Below are 25,818 nucleotides of genomic sequence, written 5' to 3' on the forward strand. Positions count from 1 at the left end.
TTTCTCCAGCTAGGTTTTAAAAGGTAACAGGATGGTACACAATTAGATTTCAAGAACTGAAAAACTTCAGATTGAAAGTATTTTTAAACTAAATAACAATAGCATAGCTTATGAGAAGTCAAACTATATATTCTTTTTAATGTCGTGTTGAGGCTGTAGAAAATCACTAGTCTTCAGTTATTTTTTCCACATTCAACCTCATTTCCAACATGTTCAGCTTTTGTCATAGACAGCACTCTAATCTGGAAACTACAGAAGAATCTATCATTGTAAGGGTAAACTGACATACTAGAAAACTCTGTTCCTTGAATAACTTCATGTGCTGCTACAAAGAAGTTTATCTTCCTTGTTTCAAGTGCAGTAGCAGAAAGTTACATAGCAAAACTAATTAAAAAACAGAAACAAGTGTTCAGGACTTGATCAAACAGTATGTTACACATGACAATATACTAGTTTCTCAGAAATATACTCAACATGAGCTCTACACTCCAAGCTGCAAAGATACAGAAAGCAGAATATTTTAGATCAAGTTCTCAAATGACAAATATTTTGTTAAAGATGTAAGAAGATTAACATAATTTGAGTGAATATTAAATAATTCATTAATGGAATTAATTAAAAATGTATCCAAGTTCCAGTTTACTTTTAAAGCATTCTCAGGGAGGGGGGCAGGGAATTCAGTAACTCTGCAAGATCATTTACACAGTCAGGATAAAAACTTACTGTTATGGTTTAACCCGGCAGGCAGCTAAACACCACACAGCCACTCTATCACTCCCCTTCTCAACTGGACAAGGGAGAGAAAATATGAAGACAGAGCTTGTAGGTCAAGATAAGGACAGGGAGATCACTCAGCAGTTAGTGCTATGGGCAAAACAGACTCTACTTGGGGAAAACAGTTTAATTTATTGCCCAAACTGAGTAGGGTAATGAGAAATAAAACCAAATCTTGAAACACCTTCCTCCCACCCCTCCCTTCTTCCTGGGCTCAACTTCACTCCCAATTTGCTCTGCCTCCTCCCCACAAGCAGTGCAATGGGATGGGGAATGGGGGTTGTGGTCAGTTCATCACACGTTGTCTCTGCCGCTCCTTCCTCCTCAGGGGAGGACTCCTCACACTCTTCCCCTGCTCCAGCGTGGGGTCCCTCCCACGGGAGACAGTCCTCCATGAACTTCTCCAACGTGGGTCCTTCCCACAGGCTACAGTTCTTCACGAACTGCTCCAGCATGGGCTCCTTCCATGGGGTGCAGTCCTTCAGGAGCTGACTGCTCCAGCGTGGGTCCCCCACGGGGTCACAAGTCCTGCCACCAAACCTGCTCCACCGTGGGCTCCTCTCTCTCCACAGCTCCACAGGTCCTGCCAGGAGCCTGCTCCAGCGTGGGCTTCCCACAGGGTCACAGCCTCCTTTGGGCACATCCACCTGCTCCAGCATGGGGTCCTCCCCGGGCTGCAGGTGGATATCTGCTCCACCATGGACCTCCATGGGCTGCAGGGGCACAGCTGCCTCACCATGGTCTGCACCAGGGGCTGCAGGGGAATCTCTGCTCCAGCACCTGGAGCACCTCCTCCCCCTCCTTCCTCACTGACCTTGGTGTCCACAGAGTTGTTCCTCTTGCATATTCTCACTCCTCACTCCAGCTGCAGTTTGTGTCCCGGTGTTCTGTCGGGGGTTTGTTTGTTTGTTTGTGTGGGTTTTTTTTTTTTTTCTCTTCCTTCCTAAATATGTTATCCCAGAGGCACTACCACTGTCGCTGACTGGCTCAGCCTTGGCCAGCAGTGGGTCCATCTTGGAGCCGGCTGGCATTGGCTCTATTGGACATAAGGGAAGCTTCTAGCAGCTTCTCACAGAAGCCACCTCTGTAGCACCATCCCCCCCCCCGCCCCAAACCTTGCCACACAAACCCAATATACTTACAAACACTAGTTAAAAAATTAAATAAGAATATCAATCCACTGAGGCAACTACTGCAGAAGATTTAACAAAGTATTTCCTGTTTTATCATGTTGAAAAACTGTATTGTGCAGGATGAAGACTACATGCAGTGACAGTAATTCAAACGAGCACTGCAGAATAACAAGGACTTACCAAGCTACACATGAAGATCAAAAGTTGATCCATTTGGACTTTTAACAAATACATAAAACTGTACGGAATATCTGATATTCCCTCAAAGTATGCAGACAGCTTCCCATAACGAGACAGCAAAAGACAAAATTTGAACATCAGAACATTTCCCAAGAGTCTACTTGAACAATCAAATCCAGATTCCTGGAAAAACAAGCAGACATCTACTAAACATTTAGTTTCTAAGGAGTTCATACACCCTACACATCATCCTTCCAAGCTCCCTATAAAAAACTTCAAATCTGCAGAAAAAAAATTTAAAAAAAAACCCAAAACCCATAAATACTATGTGCAACACAAAGAGAGCTGGAGAGACAGAAGACTTCACCCAAAGCCTTGAATTCTTATGATAGCAAGGAAATTGTTAGCTAAAATCTTCAAATCACTAGATAGTTCTTGCCAATCTGACATGGACAGATTCCAGATAGGAAAGCTAGTAAATTTTTAAACCTTGACCAGTTACCAAGGCATATCAGCATGTCATAAGCAGAAATTCCAATAAGCCCCATTCTACACTTGCAGTACTCCAGAGGAAAGACAACGTCTATATCCTTGTATAAATTGTGAGGGAGAAACAACTTTTTTCCTGGCCCCTGAGGGTAACCAGGGGGGAACTCTGAAACGTAAAAATAATTCAGTATAAATATAGGATAAACACGCACAGTCTACAAGTAGCAATATGATCTCCTTTCAGCGTTCCTTGGACTAATCAATAAATTACATGCCCAAGGACTTTACTTGGAAGTTTACATTTTATCTACTTTTCAAGCTCTATTTAGTACCATTTCTTTCACTACTCTTGACTACTGTACTAATTAGAAACCTTCTTAAAATTTCGACTGCAAATTTATTCATGTCCAACACATACCCAAATTAGGATTCACAAACTTAAGTGATGCTGGTGCAACAGGGGAAATACAAACAATCACATAACAAAACAAATAATAAACAGCAAATCATCCATCCTTGAAACAGACCGTATGTGCTATTCTGAGAATAGCAGATCTAAATCCAGAAACTGTCTGCTAGTTTATAGAACTTTTCCCACAATCCTCCCTCATCACAAACATAGTATCATTAATTTCTTATGAAACTCCTTTCAGGATCCATTGACTTTCAGACTTCATCAATGGGTGGCATCGCTTTTTAATTAAAATTCTGCCTGTGAAAAGATTCAGGATCCACACCTTCACTAGAAAACTTTACTGAAATGTATCAATGGGCCCTGCAAATTTTCCAGTTTCCAAGCTTCAGATGGGCCCCAGATACCACTGAGTCTTCAATACATATTCTAGGTTAGAGAAGACAAAAAAAAAAGGGGGGGGAAAGGGGGAGGGGCAGAAAACTAAAGTAGCCATAAGCTAAATATAAAAGAATTTGTCCAGAGCAAAGAAAATATTTTGACAATATTCTGTAGATGTAAATAGCTGTTCTTAATCTCTACAATTCATATGTTCAGCGATATACAGGAGCGAATAACAGTTTTGTAGAATCATAGAATCATTTAGGCTGGAAAAGACCTTTAAGATCATCCAGTCCAACCATTAACCTAACACTACCAAGTCCACCACTAAACCAATTAAGGGTAGAGTAATACTTTCATGTTTCCTGGCTTGGTGGCTGGATTATTTTTTAATGAAAGTAAAAACTAGGAATCATTAAGGTTGGAAAAGACCTCTAAGATCATCAGTCCAACCACCAACCCAAAACCCCCATGTCCATTAAACCATATCCCAAAGTGCCACGTCTACCCATTTTTTGAATGCCTCCAGGGATGGTGACTCCACCACCTCTCTGGGCAGCCTGTTATAATGATTGACTACTCTTTCCATGAAGAAATTTTTCCTAATATCCAACCTAAACCTCCCCTGACACACCTTGAGCCCATTTCCTCTCGTCCTATTGCTAACTACTTGGGAGAAGAGACCAACACCCACCTCACTACAACCTCCTTTCAGGTAGTTGTAGAGAGCAATAAGGTCTCCCCTCAGCCTCCTCTTCTCTTGGCTAAACAACCCCAGTTCCCTCAGCTGCTCCTCATAAGGCCTGTGCTCCAGACCCTTCACCAGCTTCATTGCCCTTCTCTGGACACGCTCCAGCACCTCAATGTCTTTCTTGTAGTGAGGGGCCCAAAACTGGACACAGTATTCCAGGTGCGGCCTCACCAGCGCCGAGTACAGGGGGACAATCACCCTGCTCCTGCTGGCCACACTATTCCTGATACAAGCCAGGATGCTGTTGGCCTTCTGGGCCACCTGGGCACACTGCTGGCTCATGTTCAGCCAGCTGTCAACCAGCACCCCCAGGTCCTTTTCCACCAGGCAGCTTTCCAGCCACTCTTCCCCAAGCCTGTAGCATTGCATGGGGTTGTTGTGACCCAAGTGCAGGACCAGGCACTTGGCCTTGTTGAACCTCATACAGTTGGCCTCGGCCCATTGGTCCAGCCTGTCTGGATCCCTCTGCAGGGCCATCCTACCCTACAGCAGATTGACACTCCCACCCAGTTTGGTGTCATCTGCAAACTTACTGAGGGTGCACTCAATCCCCTCATCCAGATCATTGATAAAGACATTAAACAAGACTGGCCCCAAAACTGAGCCCCGGGGAACACCACTCATGACCGGTCACCAACTGGATTTAACTCCATTCACCACAACTCTCTGGGCTCGGCCATCCAGCCAGTTTTCTACCCAGTGAAGAGTACACCTGCCTAGGCCATGAGCCACCAGCTTCCCAAGGAGAATGCTGTGGGAGATGGTGTCAAAGGCTTTACTGAAGTCCAGGCAGATGACATCCACAGCCTTTCCCTCACCCACTAGGCGGGTCACCAGGTCATAGAAGGAGATCAGGTTGGTCAAGCAGGACCTGCCTTTCATGAACCCATGATCTTCTATGCTCTTGTACTAACTTTATTCATGCTTTGATCTGTCAGGCAAGTTGGTGTTTTTACTAGACTGGAAGTTCAATCAGACTACAGTGTTGCTGAGTTTCTATGGAAACACACCTGTTTGTCCCAATTCCCATTACTGTGGATAGCTTGTATTCAATCTCCCTTGCAATTTTCACTGTTCTTAGCAGGAAGGCAGCAGGGTCTTTCTGAGGAAGACTCACACTGTCTTGTTTGCCTGACACTAGACACATGATAAAGCTGACGGGCTGATGGGATGTACAGGGGCAGATGGGCTTGACACCAGGCCAGATTTTATTTCAGTTGTACTAATTCAATCATCCCAAATCCAGTCCCAAAAATGCATTCACAAGTGATGTGGGCAGCTGGTGCGGGTGGTCTTGGGATCAAATAAAGGATCTCTCAAAGCACAGTGCAGCCATCACGCCAGTGTTTTAATGTGGCAACATTATGTGGTATATTTACCAAAGAAGTTGAGGCACCACACATGAAAATGCATTAGAAATGCACACAGGCAGAAGCTTTTGTTTATATGGAAGGCAAAGCATGTTAAAACACTCATTTCAAACACAAGGGGTATAAAATCAAAAGTAGCACGCATTCATGACTATGTTGTTTATAGCAGCAGCAGGTGTTATTTCCCTCTTCAGCAGTTCCAGTCTTCATTTGCCAAACACTTATTTGTCTCAATACAAAGAATACAGAAACTACGCAAAGCAACAATGTCAGAGACAATAAGCCCCAAATACAATTAATTTTCTTCCATAATTTGTTCTACTTGCTTTCAAATGTCATATAGTGCTGTGGTGTATTTATTACAGATGTAAAACAAATGCATGTTATCTTTTTCTTATGAAAAAATGCGAGCAGAAAAAGAAAACAGATACTCTAAAGTATATTTCTAAAACTGCAGCAAGTACTGTGACAATATCTTTTAAACAATAATTTTTCCTTACCTCTCTAAGATGCATGTTTTCTTTCTCCTTCTGATCTAAAATCACTTCTAAATGATTAACCTGAGATTCAGCCTCTGCCATCCTTCGAGTTCTTTCATTGTCATCTTCCATTCCTTTAGATGGCAAACCTTTACTTTGCAACATTTCCAGAAGCTTTTTTATTGATTCATCTCTGGCATTTAGTGTTTGCTTTTGTGTTTCAATCCTAAGCTCCATTTCTTCCAGTGTTTTTCGCAACAGGAAGAGCTCTTTAGCTTGTCTATCATGTTCTGCTTGAAGTCTTCGAAAATTCTCCTCTGTGAGCTCAATGGTAAAATGCTCAGCCCCTCGGTTTCCACTTTCTTGCTGGAGGAGATGGTTAAGGTCTCTCTGGGTTCTAAGCTCATCTTGAAGTGCCTGGATTGTCATTTGCAGATGCTGCAATAAAGAAAAGAAAGAAAAAAAAAAAATCAATTTAGGATCTGGATGTAGGATTCGTCTTTGATTAAATTCTTGTTGTAAACTGTTAAAAAAATTCATTATAATCAGTTATGAAAGTATGCCAAACGACCTTATAAAATAGCAAATGCATGTGACAGTATTTGTAATGATATCTTTCAAGTGCTTCTAGGAAAAAAAAAAAAGACAACACCACACACACACACACACACAAAATAGTGTCAGCTACAGATAAAATAAATAGCAAAGAAAGGCAAACCAACAAACCCAAACACTAGGCAGTGACACATCCATTAGTACAGTCAATATGTACCTATAAAGCTGAAAGACTCAGTATTCCATGTTTTCTAAATTATTTCATAGACTAAAGGTAATTCTGCCCTTCACAGTGCTCAACAGTGCTGTTGTTTATAAAGTCAATCGCTATAATTGAAGGGGGCTTTGAGGAGGGGCTGAGTTGAGGCTGGTTGGTTTTGGTTTTTTTCTTTTGGCAACTAAAGCTATGAACGTGTTTAGTAAACAGGATTACTGTATCTCTAACAAGCAAACAAAAAACACAATAAGCAATACTGAATTTTGAAAAATAAATTGACTGCAAATAGTGGACAAACCTTTGTTCTCCTGGCATCCAAAAACTGAACAGCATGGTAAATGAAAAAATGAAGCAAAATCAACATAAATAAAGGTCAGATGCAAGCAAAGGAGATTCAACAGAAAGAACTGAATTCAACAAAAAGTACCTTCAACAGAAAAAAATAATTTTTCTTATGTTATACAGAAGGGCACCAACAACTTCACAGTACTCAGATATATAAACCTAAATTATAGACAGACTTTACTCAATAGATGTGACAAAAAAAAGCATTAGAAATAATCAATCCCACAGTGAATAATAACATTCCTGTTTTATCTTACTGTTCTTCTACACTTTAAGGTTTTTCAAAAGACAGCAACTTGTCCTAAAATATTTGTACTACATCTGAGCACAGGGGGCTTTCTCAGTTCAAGAGGTAAATCTTGCACTCCTTATTCAACACAATTCAACATAAAAAAAGGATTTTGCCCATGTTAAGTTTGGAACATAGATAATTATCCTAAATTACTATGATTTATGATGTTCCTTTCAGATTATATTTTTATCTTTGTTTTTCTTCTTGTTTTTTCCCTCTACTCACTGCCTACACAGCATACCGAATTTATAGAAATATGAATTCCTGAATAGTTCTACAGTCTGTACCAAAAGACATTTAATTGCAGGAATTAGGGGACCTAAATGCATGGCACCAGACTTTTTTGCATTAATAGATATTCTGCAACTCCACATTCTAAAACCAAAAAACCCCAGAAGAAAAAAACCCCACACCAAACAAACAACAAAACATCATTTCATTTGATACTACCTTCATGTTTAGCACAATTACATCTAAAGCTGTCAGTTTGTAATAATAAACTAAATGAAAAATGCAAAACCTTAAGAAAATAACCTTTTGAAATCATATCTTTTATCAGTTGTTTCAAATGGAAAACAGTTTTTCTAGTGGTAGAATTCTGTACAGTAGACACTTCGAATCTGTTTTTATCATTAAATAGCACTGTTTCAATAAATTGCCAGATCTTAACTCTCTTAATATTTGCATCTTATTAGGCACAAACTCAGTTAAGAGCACACAAATGTAGCCTACTTATTTACAGCCCTGCTTTTTTTTTAATAGTAATTCTTATCTTTTCTTAATCACATCATCTTTATCATTATTTATTTATAACTTAAAGGCTCCAAATAAACTTAAAACTGTTCTAGATGTAGCAATTTTCCCACTTTAAATCTACTAATATACTGAGTGTTTACAACCCCAAGACTGACAGTTTGAGCACAGAAATTCAGTGCATAAATGCAAATCAAATTTTCAAATAGTACAGAAATTATATTCAACGATTATCATGAATGAGTGAATTAACAAAGACATGGGAAGGCAATGACAAAGAGGGACAGATGCTGCAAAGTAAAGATGTCCTGGTTTCGGCTGGGATAGAGTTAATTTTCTTCCTAGTAACAGGCATAGTGCTGTGTTTTGGATTTAGTAGGAGAAGAATGTTGATAACACACTGATGTTTTCAGTTGTTGCTGAGTAGTGCTTATGCTAGTCAAGGACTTTTCAGCTTCCCATGCTCTGCCAGGTGCACAAGAAACTGGGAGGGGGCACAGCCAGAATAGTTGATCCAAACTGGCCAAAGGGCTATTCCATACCATATGATGTCATGCTCAGTATAGAAACTGGGGGGGGTTGGCTGGGGAGCAGCGATCGCTGCTCGGGAACTGGCTGGGTATCGGTCGGCGGGTGGTGAGCAATTCCATTGTGCATCACTGGCTTTGTATATTATTATTATTATCATTATTATATTGTTAGTATTATCATTACTATTTTACTTTATTTCAATTATTAAACTGTTCTTGTCTCAACCCAGGAGTGTTTCTCACTCTTACTCCTCCGATTCTCTCCCCCATCCCATCAGGGTAGGGGGAGTGAGCGAGCGGCTGTGTGGTGCTTAGTTGCTGGCTGGGGCTAAACCAGAACAAAAGAGAATCAAAACCATTTCTTTTAAAATGTTTTTTTCACTATATAAAGTCACAGGGACATAACTTTTGTAGATTACCTTAACCAGCCAATACAGTAGTTTTGTGATGATTCCAAACTAAATGACATTTTGCATTAGAGAATACAGATTTAGTCCTTTGTAGCTTTGTAACACTGGAAGCTGGAGGAGAATAGATGCTTGAAATTACTGAATTAAAGATAATTCAGTTTTTAGTAAAGAGATTACAAGTTTCCTTTATACAAGAAAATACTATTTTTCTTCACTAGCATTAGAGCAGAAATATGGATGAAATCCTGGTTTAAAAGTATTAAAATGAAAAGGAGAAAGAAAAACAGAAACCACCTTGAAATTATATTACATTCTTCAAAATAAGACTATTGAGATGGAAAAGGCAAGGTAGCAGGTAAAAGTAGCATTTAACTTTTTTAAAAAGTAAATTCTCAGAAAAAAATATGACAGACACCTCAAAGAATATGTTGGAATATCTCCATCCTCATCTTTGAGAACGTTTTAGCTCAGCTGATGATATTGCAAGCTACTTTAAAATTACACTCAACAGCTTGTTTCAGTTTTCAGTGGCATGACTGATAAGGGCTTGTTTGTTTGTTTGGTTTTTTTAAGTATTTAAGAAGTCATAATACAAGTTTCTATCTTGAAGCTCAAGGAACAGGTTTTTTCTGTTCAGGTTTTGTTGTTGTTACAGCTTGGGGGCAGAGAGGGCAGGTGAGGTGGGGTAAATCCCAGCTTCTGACAGAAAGCAATTATGCATGAGACTCACAGCTTCCATTTACAAAAATACATTTTTATTCAAAGGCTTCAAAGGAAACCATGAGTGTTGCAAATGTGACAAAAATTTAAAAGACCACAATCAAATAAAAAATAAAATTTATATAAAATTTTCTATTCAATCTTATAATTTAGGGAAACAGCTTCATTTTTTACAACTTCAGACTTGAAATCATACAACTGACTTGACACATCTTTATTTGTTTTTCCTTTTATGGAAGGAAGCCTTAGTTAGAGCTTATTGAAAATTTTCAGATGAGTAATTATGGAAAAATAGATTTGTATCCATTTAAACTATTCATAAATTTGCATCAAGCTTGGCAAATAGCACCTCTCAAAAGCTCAAAAGAATTCAAGAAATATTTTCTTTTTTGTTTTTCAAACTAGAAGCTGTCTTTTAAATTTTTCATGTTATTTTTAATTTTAAATTGTCTTTTTTTTTAAATAGAGTTAGAATTTATCCTAAGTGAAATGCTTCCTTTTGATCCAACAAAATTTCATTCAACATTATACAAAAAAATTTTCCTTTTAACTAATTAATTTTCAAGTTGCTGTCCACATCAGCTACCAGCCAGAGTGTCAGTGCCAGGGCATTTATTTGAAGAATGAAGCCCATATCTACACATTCTTCAAAAGAATGACTGGCTGAAATAACACGCATATAAAATTTACTTTGCATAAGCACAGTAAACTAAATCCTCTGCACTCCAAAATTATTTCACTACTAAGCAACAGCAATATTCAGCAACTACCAGTAGTCCAGAAATAGTCAAAAGAATTGTTTTCTCTGATCTGAATAGTGATTTAAGATACATCCTCCTCATGTTAAATTAGACAATATTTATTACTTGATGCTAAAAGCTATTTACAAATAAATGTTTTCCCAAAGTCATGCAGTCTCTGTACGCCAAAAGCCTATATGACTATAAGACTTTAGCTGAGCAAAGGGAAACTCATTGCTAAAATATTTAAAATGTTGTAAGACAAAAATAAAAGCAAGCTTAACATACGCATTGCTAATATACAACCCTTCTGAATGCAAGGTGTAAAAGCCAAAACTGTTGGATCAACACACAAATAATTAGAAATCAGAACTCAAACAGCAATTCTGGTTAAGGTAAACCAGACAACTTCCTTTTCTGTCCCACAGCAACCTATGTATGCAGTTCTTAGGCTCTACTCATAACCACATTTGTCACTAAGCACAACAGTAGTTGTGCCTGCTTCTCAGTAATTGTGTTAAAACTAGCAGCCTCAACTGTAGCACACTACTGCTACTTTGACATAAGAGAATCCATTTTCATACACCTTCAAGACTTAGAACTCTCTTTGAGCATGACGGACCAGATTTAGACTTGTGCTGGCACAGATTTTTCTATTTGCAGCTAGTTAAGAGAAGGAAAGAACAAATGTTGTGAGGGTGGAAAGAAATTGTATAATTAATTGCAGTGGGGGAGGAATGTAGGAGTGCTGTGAGTATCTGTCACACTGCTGTCATTACATAGACATAGAACTTTATGGGATTTAAAAAAAAAACCATGCAAGATCTATCTTATTTTTCCATAATTTCTATTAAAAACAGACCAGTTGACCAGAAATATTTCCATGTCAATTTCTTGGTAACAAATAAATAGTTGTCTCAGAACTTTTTCATTCCTTCTCTATATCCTGACTCTTAAGAAGCAATCCATGGAACTGCACAGGAGGTTCCATTAATCTTTCTCTGAATTAAGCATAGTGCAGGTTTCCAAAATTTGCCCCCATAAATTGAAACAAAACTGTGAAAGGAAGATGAATTAATGGCCCTTCCCAGATTCCAATTCACATTCTACACAAGGAGGTTTCTCTAATCTGTGCCAATTGTCTATTCCCAAAGGAACTGCCTGCAGAGAACTGTCCTCCTTGGGCCAGAGCACATAAGCACTTTCAGAGCATCCCAAAGCCTTAGATATATAGTGAACAGCGGAGGAAAAGGAAATCACAAGGAGACTCACTGATTTAAAATTGTTAGTCCACCTACAGCTTCTTGTACTTTGCACCATCACGATGGCACCAAAAGCAAAGAACATGTTGAAGAATCCAGTCTACTGTCATGCAAAAAATTGCCTGCTACTAACATGGAAGGAAGTGGCAAACCTTGTTCAAGGTCAAGGAAGAAACTATAGCTGGGCTGTCTTGACTGGGAAAGCCAGCCTGAAGGATTTGGTGGCAGAAAGTGGTCTTATGCTATCATCAAGTGACAAATTTTGAAATACAATGGACATACAATGGATATAGTATATTTGCTATTACTACTATTTGCTAGTAGTTTTCTGTGATGTAGTGATAAGCTAACAAGTTAATTCCTCAGACAGGAATCACTCAGATTTGGGCACCAGAGCTACTGAAGGATTCTGAGTATGTTCTTTGATAGTTTCTGCTCTGAATAATTCAATACAGCACTATGACTAAAGAGAGTGATGGCAAGATCATCCAGTAGATTTTAAACAACTATTTCTGTAGCCATCCATGTTTTCTTATTTTGGTGCTCTATCCAAAAAGGGCTATAGCTACTTGATCGGACTTCAGGTTTTTTTCCCCACCTAATGCTTCAGTCCTCCCTCTCACCTCCCACTGTCTTTTTATTGACTTCTAGCTCCTATCTCTAACAGCTCCATTTTTAACTCCTGATTCTCCTGTTTCTTTCCCACTCCAAACACAAGGACAAAATGTAATAGCTTTGTCTTCTGGGGCCCTCTTACCTGGCTTTACAACAATTGAGAAGCAATGACTGCTGTGATAACAGTCCCTGTCCTCTCAATGCCAGAACTTCCATATAATGTGATGGTCAAACAATCCAACAAAGTGAAAACCAACTGACAGCAAAACCCTGCAAGTTTAGAAGGAATAATCAGAGTCCAGGAAAGAGGGCAGGTCCAGGCAACAGACATCCACACACTACAGGGTGGGATGTGAGGTGAGGCTGAACTGCCCTACCTTACACCAGGCAGCTGGTGGTATGGAAATACATAGGAACACATCAGGATGGATTCACGACAAAGACTTCCGGAAGAGCTGGAAATCAAACCAAACTGAAGGTTTCAATATACTATTTTTTCTTTTTTTCCTTTTTTTTCCTTTTATTAATGAACATAATAAAACTGACAAAGGATTTTGTCAGTCCTTTATGATCTGTTACAGCCTTTCAAAAGGCATGGTCTAACATAGTATTTTTCTGAATTTATTCTTCAGACTACGGATGATTGCTTTAAGCAGTCTCTGCAGCTAACTTCTGGATGGTATGGGATATCTTAATAAGCAGCCCTACATGATCACATTATCTCTATGGTGCATGCAATGAAAGGAATAAGATGTACTAACTAAAATGCCCTGTATCTTGGGACATAAATATAGAATTTACAGGGCTGGATCAGTTAGTTGATACAGTCTGGTCTCTTGACAGTGGCAAATATATGATGATACAGAAGACTGTGGAAAAAATCCTACCATGTAACTGTACACAGTAGAAAGCTACAACTATAACTGAATACATCTGAGCAAGTATAACAGCAAATTATACTCTCAACTATACTCTCATTTTCTAAAATCAAGCTTCATTACTTATTCTATAATCTGCCACTGCTCCATTTTTCATTCTTCACTGTATGAAACTGTCACTGAAAGGTGACAAACTACTCAAAGCTTTCTTATGAACTGCATCGAAACCAATTTGTATGTTAACTTTAGTTGTACTACTGAAACAAGTATGAGCATTAGACTTGCAAATATTTATAACTAAACATTGTTAAGGACAAACATGCAAATCTTTATTTTCTTCTGTAAGACAAGACCAAAAAGGGAACTGGAGATACTTTCTTCATCAGTATAAATTAACAAATGGATTCTCACATGCATTTGTTCATCTCTCTAATGTAATTTAAAATTCTGGCATCCAAACACCACCACCAAAGATCAGTTGACAAGAATTTTGCTTGAGTAAGACATGACTGACAGAAAGAGATGAAAGGAGAAGACAGATGTAATTTGTGAAGAATCACAGGAGATTCAGACCACACACACAATGCACTTTCAGCATTAAAATTTCTGGAGGTGCAACAGATGTAAGACAACTTCTGCGTAACACCGTTTGCTGACAGGACCATGTATTTGAAAAGAGAGTTCTTGTTTACTGACTTTCCGTAAATTTTCTTTCCTTATGGTTTTAAATTTTGTGCCTTGTCAAACTCTACAAAGGTTACCCTTAATATCATGCTTTGCAAGTTAAATAATGTCATGCACATTTAAACCTGTATTTCTTAATACAGACATTATATTTAATCTGAACTATCAGACTTCATTACTTTTCAGTCAGCTTTTCTGGGTCATCTCACACAAATATTTTGGTGAAAAACATGTAAGATTGGAGAGACAAATTATTGCCTAAAAACTTGTGGTCATTGTAAAAAAACATGCATCTCCATTCGTAACTGAGGAGTCACCGCAGGCTAAAACATTTTAGTATTGCAAGTTTCATAGCAGTTTTGCACCTAATTCTTAAGACACAATCTGTAAATATATTTCTTTCCCGATTCTCTGGTTTGCTGTGGGCTGAGAGATGTCATTTTTAATTTATTTCCTTTGCTTTGCTATTTGCCCTAAGTAGGTCTGCTATCACAGATACAGTTTGTCATTCTCTCAAATCGTATTTCTTCATAACAGATACTTACAGAACCACAAATCATTCTCTAAACCACTGAAGTTAATTTGTTAATTTGGAGTATTTTGGAGTAGAAAAAACTAACTATGTGTCTGAAATATCTCTCCCTATAGTTCCTTTCTTCTTTCTTCCACTACATTTCTCCAGTATAGCAAATGCTTTCTGTGATGTGTGATCTCACTTCATGTCTTTCAAACTCACCTTGCCTCTAAAATGCAATACTACTTTTTTTTTTCTCCTGAAGAAAGCTAGCTGATTACTATTTGTTGAATTATTTATTCAGTGGAGGATTTCTGATATTTATCAACCAGCTTTAACCAAAGTCAGAACACAGTCTTATCTCTGTGGTGACAGAGTACATTTTGCCTCAGTCCATGCCTGCCTATAGGAATTCAGTTACGGTGTACCTTGTATAAAGCAGTATCTCAAAAGCAAAAGTTCAGTACAACCTTCTTCATCAATTCTTTTAACCTGGAAAATCTGAATTAATTTGTTTTCTTGTTTTCCCCTACCGATAAAAAAAAATCACGTTAATACTCATGGGCCAAATCTTGTAGCCTGTAACCGTAAGAACGGAAGGCCAAGAGGAAGGGAGTTTTAGAAATGTAAGAAGTCAAACAAAGCCTTGAGAGGAGTAACCTGCATAGATACATGTTCACAAAAATGCCCACATCAAGTTCTTTAGTTACTAAAAAAAAAAAGCTTTATTAAAACATCTAAGTCATCAGTATCACAGCAAAATGCAAGGTTTGGTATTTAGGTGATCATTACTGGCACTGGTACTATTCCAACTTTTAAACAGTCCAATTATGCTGTTAGACTGTGGCCTCCTTTTTTCCCCCTCTTCCCTTTGGAAAAATGCTGCTACAATGTTTTTTAGGGCTGAGCAATGCCAGAATCACTAAATAGTATTTTAGTTGACTGAAAATCACCTGCAACACAGATTTTGACCAATCTGAACACATCTGGAAGACTATTTCAAGATTACTTATTACAACTTACTGGGAGGAAAAAACAAAATACATTTTAACAAGATCTGGAAATAAATGTTAGCTTAAGAAAAGCAGATGGGTTTTTTTTCCAAAAAAATTCTGTCTGCAACATTAGCTACCCAGGTAAGAACAATGCAAGTTTTAGAAGTCCTGGCATTCATATCTAAAAACTATTCTCATCAGATATAGTAACTATATACAGTGAGAAATCCTCCATCCTCTAATGCACTGCAGTTCTTCTGATGCTCTTTTCTTGTCAGGATAAATCATTTCTGCTCTTTTTGGGGATTGAAGCACTTAAGGTTCTCTAAGGAAACTTTTAGAGTATTTGGGACCATAAACCTTTACCCTCACCACACAAGATTTCTCACATCATCTAGGCTCTACATAACCCATCCTTTCAATTTGTATTTTGACTGTCCGTGGTTTACTAAAGACGAGCAGAATCTCAATCCCACAGCTAATCCCAGGAGTAACCGCAGTCACTGCACAGAATCCCCAGAGCTTCAAATCATCACAGAAGTCTAGGAAAGTGCAAAAGCACTCAAGTCCTTTTCCAAAGAACAAAGAAAACTCCACACCCCCAACAGCCCCACCCCCAAATCCCACTGTTAATGAAGAGATACAAGATGAAAAGAAAAACAAAAAGCAAAACAACACATCATTCCTAGCTCTCTTCTGCTCATAAAACAGCAGATTTCCGTTATCTCCTCAGCCTTTTATCTAAAGGGAACAGTGAGTTTACAATTCTGCTGATGCAATGTCAGGTAATTCCGGAAGCCCTTGTTTTTGGGATTGCCTTCTCTGCTGTTAAAACTTTCCTATCAAAAAAGATTTAATTCAGCATCATAAATATACCTCTGAAGTAATAATCACTTGCTTTCAGAACGCAACAATTTGCAGTAAATTATCAAGTATTTTCAATATGTTCTAGTTGGTGAAGATACTTGCAGACACACACAAAGCTCTTAAAACTTTGTGGAAAAAAACTTTCTTAAAAGTCAATGAGCAAAATGTTGTTCATTAACAAAACGTTGCACTGTGTATTTAGAACTCATTGAAATTTTGTTTCCATTTTATTTTAACCAAAAAAATGGAGGAAATTTGGAAAAAAGAAATTTCCTCCCTGATTTCTAACAAGTTCAGTTTCTATGAGCAAAGCAGATTTTATTTTCCAGCATAGTGATGTTTACTGTCAAGGTTTTTAACAAATAGCATTATCTTCCTCTTTTGTTATGGTTATAATAAGTGGGTTACTATTTATTTAATGCCCAGAACATCAAAAGTGCCATACCCAGAGTAAGTTACTAAACCACATGGAATTTAGCCAACACACTAAATTGTAACACACCTCCTATTATGAGAAGTGCATATGGGTTCATTAATGATTATAAGCAGTCAGCACCTCTGCTTTACATCTTGTTTAAGAGTCAAAAGAAACCTATTTTTTTCCTACCAGCAAGATCAAACAAGTGTGGCCTTAATGCTTTTAATTATGTCTGGTCCATTTCATGTGTTTCATTCATCAAAGTCACTACTAAAATTATTCTTATTATCCTTTAAGGTAAGTTATTTCTAGTATTTCCATTCTAACATTTTCACCTAAGAATACAAGTACTGTACTTTTGTTTTATTTTACCACTTTGCAGTGTTAGGCATTAATCAGCTCTCATTTGCATGCCTTTGAATAAGCCCAGTGCATGCAGTCTCTCAGAAAGGCCTTGACCTGTTGCTTAAATAGAAAATTTCTTTTAGGTTAATCACTGGTTTTTGAGCCATGCAAATATAATACTAAATATTTTAGATTGCCAACAATTACAAATGCTTCCATTAAATCACTCTCTAAAGGAAAATGTTGAGTAACTTCCAACAAATTATTCAAGAAAAATTACATGAGTCTTAGAAAATAACTTTTTTGCAATACATAAACTCTACATTAAAGATGCAAAAAAACAAAACTACATAACTATTCCACCACAAAAATGTCAAAGGAAGATATTTAGAACATGAATGACAATCCAGAATATTACTGAATTAAGATCAGGTATAATTGAGCATGTTACTCGGACAAAACATATTCAGCTCTATGACAGAATTCCTATTTAAGGCTTCTGAAACACTAACAGCTAAGTAAATGAGAGCAAGTGAGCAAATATTCACAGAATTTTCAAGGATATTGGTATTCAAATATTTCTGGCTATCTTTTTTTAATAAGAAAAAAAATATTTACATAGAATGATCTAACATCTTTCATTGTTGTCATTAAAAATTTTAATTCCTCAGAGCCTTAAACCCAACGTTTATTTCCTTCCTTTGAGTATCACTCTTCTAGTTCTTCAGTTGTCCCTGATGCTAGGGCTCAAGTTCTAAACCATATTATGTCCTGGAACATACTGGGATTTTGAATACCTCTGCAATAGCTCAGAACAGGGGATGTTCTGAACCATTTCAACTGTACCCTCCAATAAAGGGCAGGAAGACCACCAGCCTTCACCTATGGATGACAGTGCTACTGCAAAAAGTGTCTAATATTTAAGAAAAGCCATAAAACTCAATACTTCAGAGTTTCCATGAGCGTTTCCTATACTAAATACTGTACATGCTGAAATTATAGTAATTCATCCTGCCAATATAAGATAGCTACCATGAAATGCTATTAACTGCACTATATCAGTTTACTACTTCTTACTCAGAAAAGATTAGCAATAAAGAGATGGACTCCTCCAGGCACCGGAAATCATGCTGGGTAAAGGGATATGAAGACATTCTTCCCTGATATCAGTCTTATCAAACCAATAAGCAAAGAAGCAGAGGTACAAATTGAACTTTCACTAAGAAAGGCTACTGACCATTCCCCAGTCTTCAAACCTGCCAACATTAACTAAAGTGTCTGAAAAATTATTAAAATATGATTTGTCACAGTCTCACCAGAACTACAAGTTTTAAATTTGTTTTATTCCATAAAATCAGTTATAAATGTGTGTTATCAATACAGAAATTGATTAATCAAATGTTGGGAGAGGGCAGGGGTGTGTTTTGGTTTTGTGGGGTTGTTTGGGTTTTTTTTAAAAGAAAAAAAAAATGCAGAGCTCCCCTCACAGTGAAATCGCATACTGTGTCCTCATTGGACCAGCAGCACACTAAACACTGACCTGTCAGATTCCAGCATAGATTACTGATCTACTGGAGTGCAATTTTTTTTTTTCCCTCAGAAAAGCTGTAGGGACTCCATAACTGTTTTTTTCAAACAGTTGTAGAATGCCATAGGATCAGCATTCTTCAATGCTGTTTTGGGGCATGAGAAGAAATTAGGCTTAGCAATGATCACAATGGGCCCGGAAATGAAAGCCAAAAGCATATACTGGGAATATTTATTTTAAAAGCAAGATTGTATGTGAATTAAGATTTCCATTTGTCATAGGGAACTGAGCTCTATTCCTCCTTCTGTGGTCATGTACAACTGAAATGCACCTGTTCAAAAACCTGGGAAATTATATTTGCCTTCTTCCTGGTATATCCATGAGATTACATTTGGTAACACCAGTTCAGTATGAACCATTGTGCAAACTTCAGTTAATGAAGAACAGGAAGTTAAGAATTCGTTGTTTCTGATTGCCAGCTTTAAAAAAGCCTGATAAGCCAAAAAATATTTGGCAATTAACTTCCTCCCTCTTTTTTGACAGTAGAATATATTGTCCAGCTTGCTGATTCAGTCAAAATAGTAGCATAGCAAAAATATTGGATGCTAAAAACACCTATTATTTTCTTATTTCTCAAAAACTGAGGTCTAGCTACATTAAAGGAATTCTTTTTGAGGCACGGAGTCAAGAAATTACTTACAAAAGGAGAACATTAAGACTAAACAAGGTCACATTTCAAACACTGAAAAACCTGTGGTATCTGATCTTCAGTCCCCTTTATCTGCTTGATCATTTGCTACAAAGTTTAGGGGCTTCTGGCTGAAAGCTCACTATTAGCTTGAAAAAAATAAAACCAATCCTTTTCCTAGATAAAGATCGTATGAACTGGGCTCACTTTTCCTATTTTGCAGTCTGCCTCCAAAGAAAGAAACATCCCACTTCTTTCATCTAAAAAAATAAAATAAAATCTGGGGACAGGAATTTCTGTGGATATAGTACAGGTTCTGCTCAAGCTATCAAAGAAATACACACATAAAGAAAAACTATATAGGTGTCCGAATAGTGTTTACAAGAATAAGGGCATAACAGACTGAAATAGCGATGGTTGCCATTGTCAGTAAGTAGTAACGGACAAAACACTGAATGATGTGAATTTTGTTAGAAATATTAAAACAATTATTTCCATAATATATGGCATGTGTTCATTTCTCAGGTGACTTTAATATCCCACATACTGTAAAAGTTAACATTTTGCATATCATATCTAAGAAACAATATGGAGAAATGTAACAGCCTGATATAGCTTATCAATTTCTCAGAAAGATATTCTAGTGATTATTTTACACTATATTGAAAGATACAGAATAGGAAAGATAGAAGGCTAGCCAAAACCTCAGCACTGCATTGCAAACATACATGTTTAATTTACATGTGAAATGGGTGCTTGAAGTTTCTATACTTCTGAAGGAAATCTTCATTGACATGAGACAAACGCATAGCACCACTGAAAGCTGCAGGAGTGGGGCATCTTAACACTTTGTATGACCTTCTTTATCCTCTCCACCTTTTGATTTTGAAACTTTCTAACTATATTCTTTTAATGCAGCCACTAGAAAAATCATATGAATATAAGTTATTCACATGACAATTTCAAGCACAGCTTTTAGTAAGCCAGAAATAAAAAAGTGATCAATCAAGTTCCAATTTCAACCTCTCCCTGCTGTATTTTAATCAGGCAAAATACATAAAAGAGGACTCTTCAGCTTCCAGGTTTTCTTCTATACTAGGAATAGTACTGTGAGTTGATTAACCATAATACATAATCATTTCCCATTGAAACAATTTGAAAAGGAGCTTTAGAACTATGTGTTCTGCTACATTTAAGAAAAAAAAAATCAATATAGAGATTTCAGTAGCTCCAATCAAAACAGTGTTCAGTTAGATCCAACAGAGCAAAATGATGCATCACAAAGCAAGACGACCATCTGGAAAGACATTTCATCCTGAGTTACTGAAGAAGTGCAGATCAGCAGGAAAGAGAAATCATTAAGGAGACAACATTTTGGGCTCAAAAGGTCTATGCAGTTTGCAAAAATATGCTTTCATAAGTTAGAAGACTTTGTTTTCACAATAAACTTCACCAAATCTATATTTATTCTTGTCAGATTTCATAGGAGTATCTTCTCATTTAGGGTCTATATGAATCCAGTACGTTTAGTAATAAAAAAATCTGCAGTTATTAAGTTTTCCCACAAGATGGCACTAAATCCATAGCTGCAGAAAATTATTAACCAGCACAAAAACACAAAGGAAAAACTATAGTCACATTCCTAAAATAAATAAACTAACTTTATACAAGAATTAGAAGCTGTAAGTATAGCAAAATAAAGTTAACAGCCTAAGCCAGGTCTTTTCTTAAAAGAGACAGCAATTTTCCCCTCATAGTTCAACAGTGGGAGGGGGCACACAACGGACGGACATGGTCAACCCCACACGTATATATACACACACTCAATATACACTTATATATATTTACATATACTTAATGATATGTGTCTGTACATACACAGAGACATATATAACAGTAAATAAAATCCAAACAGTTGTTCCTCAATGTATAACACACAAAAGTATCTGTAGAAACTGAAAATCCAACCCTGAGTCTGAAACTGGATTGCCTTGCAAAGGATAATCATTAAAAAGCTAACACGAGACACAACTGAACTTAAAATCCAGTAGCAAAATGCCCTCTAATTTGGAGCACCCAAAGTGCATAGCCAGGTATCCTCTCCAGAATCACTTAAATGAAGACCAGGGGATCCCTAAACTACAATACTATTCAAATTGAAATCAAAGCATTATTAGTCTGGAACTTTGTTTTAATTCTTAAGTTTAAAACCTTAACTCACAGGCTGAGTTATCATTACTATTCAAAAATAGCTGCTATTTTTCCCAAAACTATGTATAAGGCTACAGTGAAGAAGAGAGTGTTGTTCTTCTTCCTCTCCCCATGGAAGTTTTTCAAAACTTACTAATCCCTGACTTACAGTTAGCACTTAACAACAAATCAAGTTGGCTCTTTTTTCCAAGTTCTGACACAGAACTACAATATTTCTAAGCTAGAGATTATTTCATTCCCCTGGTTACACTAACACTGGCCAATCAACGCCAAATACAATCACACTGTTTGCACTGCAAACACTAACAGTCAAATGCAATGTTTTGTACTTGCACATTTAAATATGTGATGGCCTTCATTCCTAAGAAGCAATTACAAATATAGTACAGCTACATACATCGAAGAACGGTTAAATCTTACGTCTTCCTAATCACCATTCAACACTCAGTACTGCACAAAACACTTAACTGACTTTTAATTAGGCAGTTAAGTATTTAGTATTTTAAGTTCTAAGTACTACTGACTTACATCCTTTAAACATGACTATAAAACATGTTGTATATTTCTGTAGGAAAAAATGTATCAAAATAATAGTATGATTTTGAAACTTCTCAGCTAAGACTACAGATCCATTAATAAACCACTACAGGGGAGCAACTGAATGCAGTAAATACTCAATTTTAAACTACTTGAAGATTCTTCACAGTTACCAGTTTCCCACCACCACCACCCTTTTCTTTCCTTGTATGTCAGTGGATTCTTTTTCCCCAAGCACACAGCATAATCCTAATTACTACAGTGCTGAAACAGTAGCGCATCCCTATGCTGGTCTGCTATTTAGTAGCCCTTCAAACTCATGAAGTGCCCAGGAGCCTCCAGGGAGCATTTCATTGCCAACTGCAATTAAATAAACAGGTAGTAAGGGTCATTTGGGGCCAACTGCATTCCACAGTGCTGAATTTTAAATTGTTAGCATTATCTTCTTTTCAGCCAACAGTCTACTGTATCATACTTTTTCCTTATTTCTCAAACTGCTCTTAGGCAAGCGTGCTGTAAGACTATTCTATTTATACAGCTATTAAGAAAGGAAGGAGTTATTAAAGCTCTGCAACCACTTTTCAACTGGACACAAAACAAAATAATGATTAAGGCAAGAAAAGGTAAAGTGATTTCAGGATCTGGTCTGTGCTCCAAGCCTTGTATTCACAAAAAGCAATGCAAGCTCCAGAAGCACACCACTACTATTGATTTCCTTTCAATCACCCCACATTGCAGATAAAAACCACAAGATCTGTGGGATGGGTAAGGCATTTTATAGCTACCTTGGAGTGCAAAAGGCTTATTTAGTTGTAATTGCTAGGGGTTTTTTTCCTAAATCACATGCTTACACATCTGTTGGCTGCAACTCATTGTAGTTTAAGTACAGATTTGTGATCAGAATGAATATCCCCTTCAACACATCCTCCCCTAATCCCCAGTTTTTGCACTGTATGACCAGAGAGGATTTGTTCTTTCTATACAGTATAAAAGGAGGTGAGAGTATAGAATCAATACTCATGTTGTCAACCAAAACCCTCCATGCAGCCTGCTCAGCTAATGTCAGCTTCTGTCAATAATTCAATAAAATGTATGGGCTCTTTCAACTTTTCAAGAAATTATGTAACCTCATATCTTTCTACTTTTTAATTCATGCTCGGATGGATCTTTATAACAGGATCATTTTATCTTACTCTTGAGCAGCACACAAGAGATGGAGCATATTAACCATATGAATTGGCTTTACAGCTTTCTATTTCACTTGAATCTACCTCTGATTCCTCCCTTCTCTTCCATAGTCCACATTTTCTCTAGATTTTACTATACATTTGCAACAAGTTCTCACTCTTATATCTGGTTTGTTTTCCTCAATACATATTCTCCAGTTGCAGCTTTCTTTTAACCCTAACATTTCCCAGATAATGTTGCATTTTCAGTAAACTTATGCAGTAGCAAAATCTTGAACAAGTATATCTGTGTTATTGTGGGTAGGGGGGCTGTTGCTTCCCGAAGCATACACACAGACATGACAACTAGTAAAAATAAATAGAAAATAAAACAAAAATGAGCAGAATAAACTGCTTGTCAACATGATGGAATGATTTAAAAACCCCTTATAGCCATATCTGAAGCAATTTAAATGTACAATAAATGTCAGCTACGATAAGCAAAACATACTGCATAATGCACCCCAGTGTGCCTAGAAGGTCTGATGTCCACAGTCTGATGGACGAAGCAACAGACTATTCAAGTATTTTAAAAAAAAAAAAAAAATCCACTAAATCCACTTCACAAAAGCCCAAAGTGCTGGGATGCATTATCATTGCTTTGCAAGGAACCACCATACACATGTAACAATACCCCTGTTTGGGGAATTAAAACCATGCCTTTTTCAGAGTAGAACCTTTAGAGAGAGAAAAACTCCACTGAGATCATTAGGTTGAAAGCAAAACATCAAGTAACAATTATAAACATCAGAGAAACACAATCTTCTTTGCTGTGCTACACATACTTTTAACTTCACCTCTAAGGGAAAAATAACTATATAAAAATGAACTAAACTTTACGACTGAATGCAGCTAATCTATGAACTTTCATTAGAAGAACGTTTGATTTTAACAGAAAGCTTCATGATCCTTTATTATGTTTGCTTTGTGGTGTTGCAAAGATTTTCAAGTTTTTGCAAAGGTTTTCAAGTTTTAATAGGAGGCTGTGACCCCATGGGAAGCCCACGCTGGAGCAGGCTCCTGGCAGGACCTGTGGAGCCGTGGAGAGAGAGGAGCCCATGCTGGAGCAGGTTTGGTGGCAGGACTTGTGACCCCGTGGGGGACCCACACTGGAGCAGTCAGCTCCTGAAGGACTGCACCCCATGGAAGGAGCCCATGCTGGAGCAGTTCGTGAAGAACTGTAGCCTGTGGGAAGGACCCACGTTGGAGAAGTTCATGGAGGACTGTCTCCCGTGGGAGGGACCCCACGCTGGAGCAGGGGAAGAGTGTGAGGAGTCCTCCCCTGAGGAGGAAGGAGCGGCAGAGACAACATGTGATGAACTGACCACAACCCCCATTCCCCATCCCATTGCACTGCTTGTGGGGAGGAGGCAGAGCAAATTGGGAGTGAAGTTGAGCCCAGGAAAAAGGGAGGAGTGGGGGTAAGGTGTTTTAAGATTTGGTTTTATTTCTCATTACCCTACTCAGTTTTGATTGGCAATAAGTTAAACTGATTTTCCCCAAGTCGAGTCAGTTTTGCCCGTGATGGTAATTGCTGAGTGATCTCCCTGTCCTTATCTCAACCCAAGGAGCTTCATTATATTTTCTCTCCCCTGTCCAGCTGAGGAGGGGGAGCAATAGAGCAGCTCTAGTAGGCACTTGGCATCCAGCCAGGGTCAACCCACCACAGTAATCTATTCAGATTACTTGTATTTGCATGGGGGGAAATTGAAAGTTATTTCTGAGACAAAACAGTAGAAGGATACCCACACAGTCTACTGGTCAAAAAATTCCATTGGAAAGGGTAACAGGAGATGCTATCATCACTGCAGAGCTCTGCTGGTTCTCTTCAGCTGCAAAGAGATGGAAAAATAACCCTCTTAAGGAAAAATATTTTTTGTGGCTTTCACACCCACATCAAGTTCACAATGCTTTGCTGTCTGTGAGCTTAAAGCTCTTTAATTCTTTAGACCTTTCTCCTCTTTATAGCAATATAATTGTCAAATAAAATAATTAAATAATCAATTTATGTTTCCAAGCAACTACTCTTCTGTGATTACTCTGTATTCTCTTTAGCACAGGAAGCATTTGGGAGGGGAAAAAAAAGAAAAAAAGGAGTTAAATTTACATAGTCCTAAACTCTAATTAGTCAATAACATTTTCCTTGCTTTAAGACCTTTGCTTCTTTTTCCTCCAGTGCCACAGGAGGTTCAATCAAGCTGGACCACAGATGATAAATTCCAGGAATGATGAAATGCAAAACATCTTGACCTCCTTGGAGAATAATACCGTTTACCTGTCAAGTGAAAAGTCTTCAGCCAGCTGGATCATTTATTTTTAATTGTCACTAAATAGAATCAAGGAGAAAATGCCTCCAGACATTTCAGAAAGCAAAGAAGAAGAATACATTTAATTACTTTGGTAACCAAATAGTCTTTACATTAATATTTTGTTCTGCAGAATCTTTTATCACCTTTTTTCCTTGTAATATCAATAAAGAAAACACAACAGTCTAAGTTCAGGGCAACAAGTTGATAATT

General features: G+C 37.6%; 1 protein-coding gene across 1 annotated transcript in view; it reads right to left on the minus strand.

The window, feature by feature from the left end:
• The window catches only part of ERC2 (ELKS/RAB6-interacting/CAST family member 2), a 458,173-nt gene that overhangs the window by 396,017 nt on the left and 36,338 nt on the right, over window positions 1-25,818 (minus strand). The window contains exons 2-3 of the mRNA XM_075714165.1: window positions 7,040-7,063; window positions 5,991-6,407 (exon numbers count right to left, since the gene is read on the minus strand). Coding sequence (XP_075570280.1) covers window positions 5,991-6,407; window positions 7,040-7,063 — 441 coding nt within the window. The remainder of the gene's footprint in view (window positions 1-5,990; window positions 6,408-7,039; window positions 7,064-25,818) is intronic.

Source organism: Pelecanus crispus, chromosome 7 (genome assembly GCF_030463565.1).
Source record: "Pelecanus crispus isolate bPelCri1 chromosome 7, bPelCri1.pri, whole genome shotgun sequence".
Taxonomy (NCBI): domain Eukaryota; kingdom Metazoa; phylum Chordata; class Aves; order Pelecaniformes; family Pelecanidae; genus Pelecanus; species Pelecanus crispus.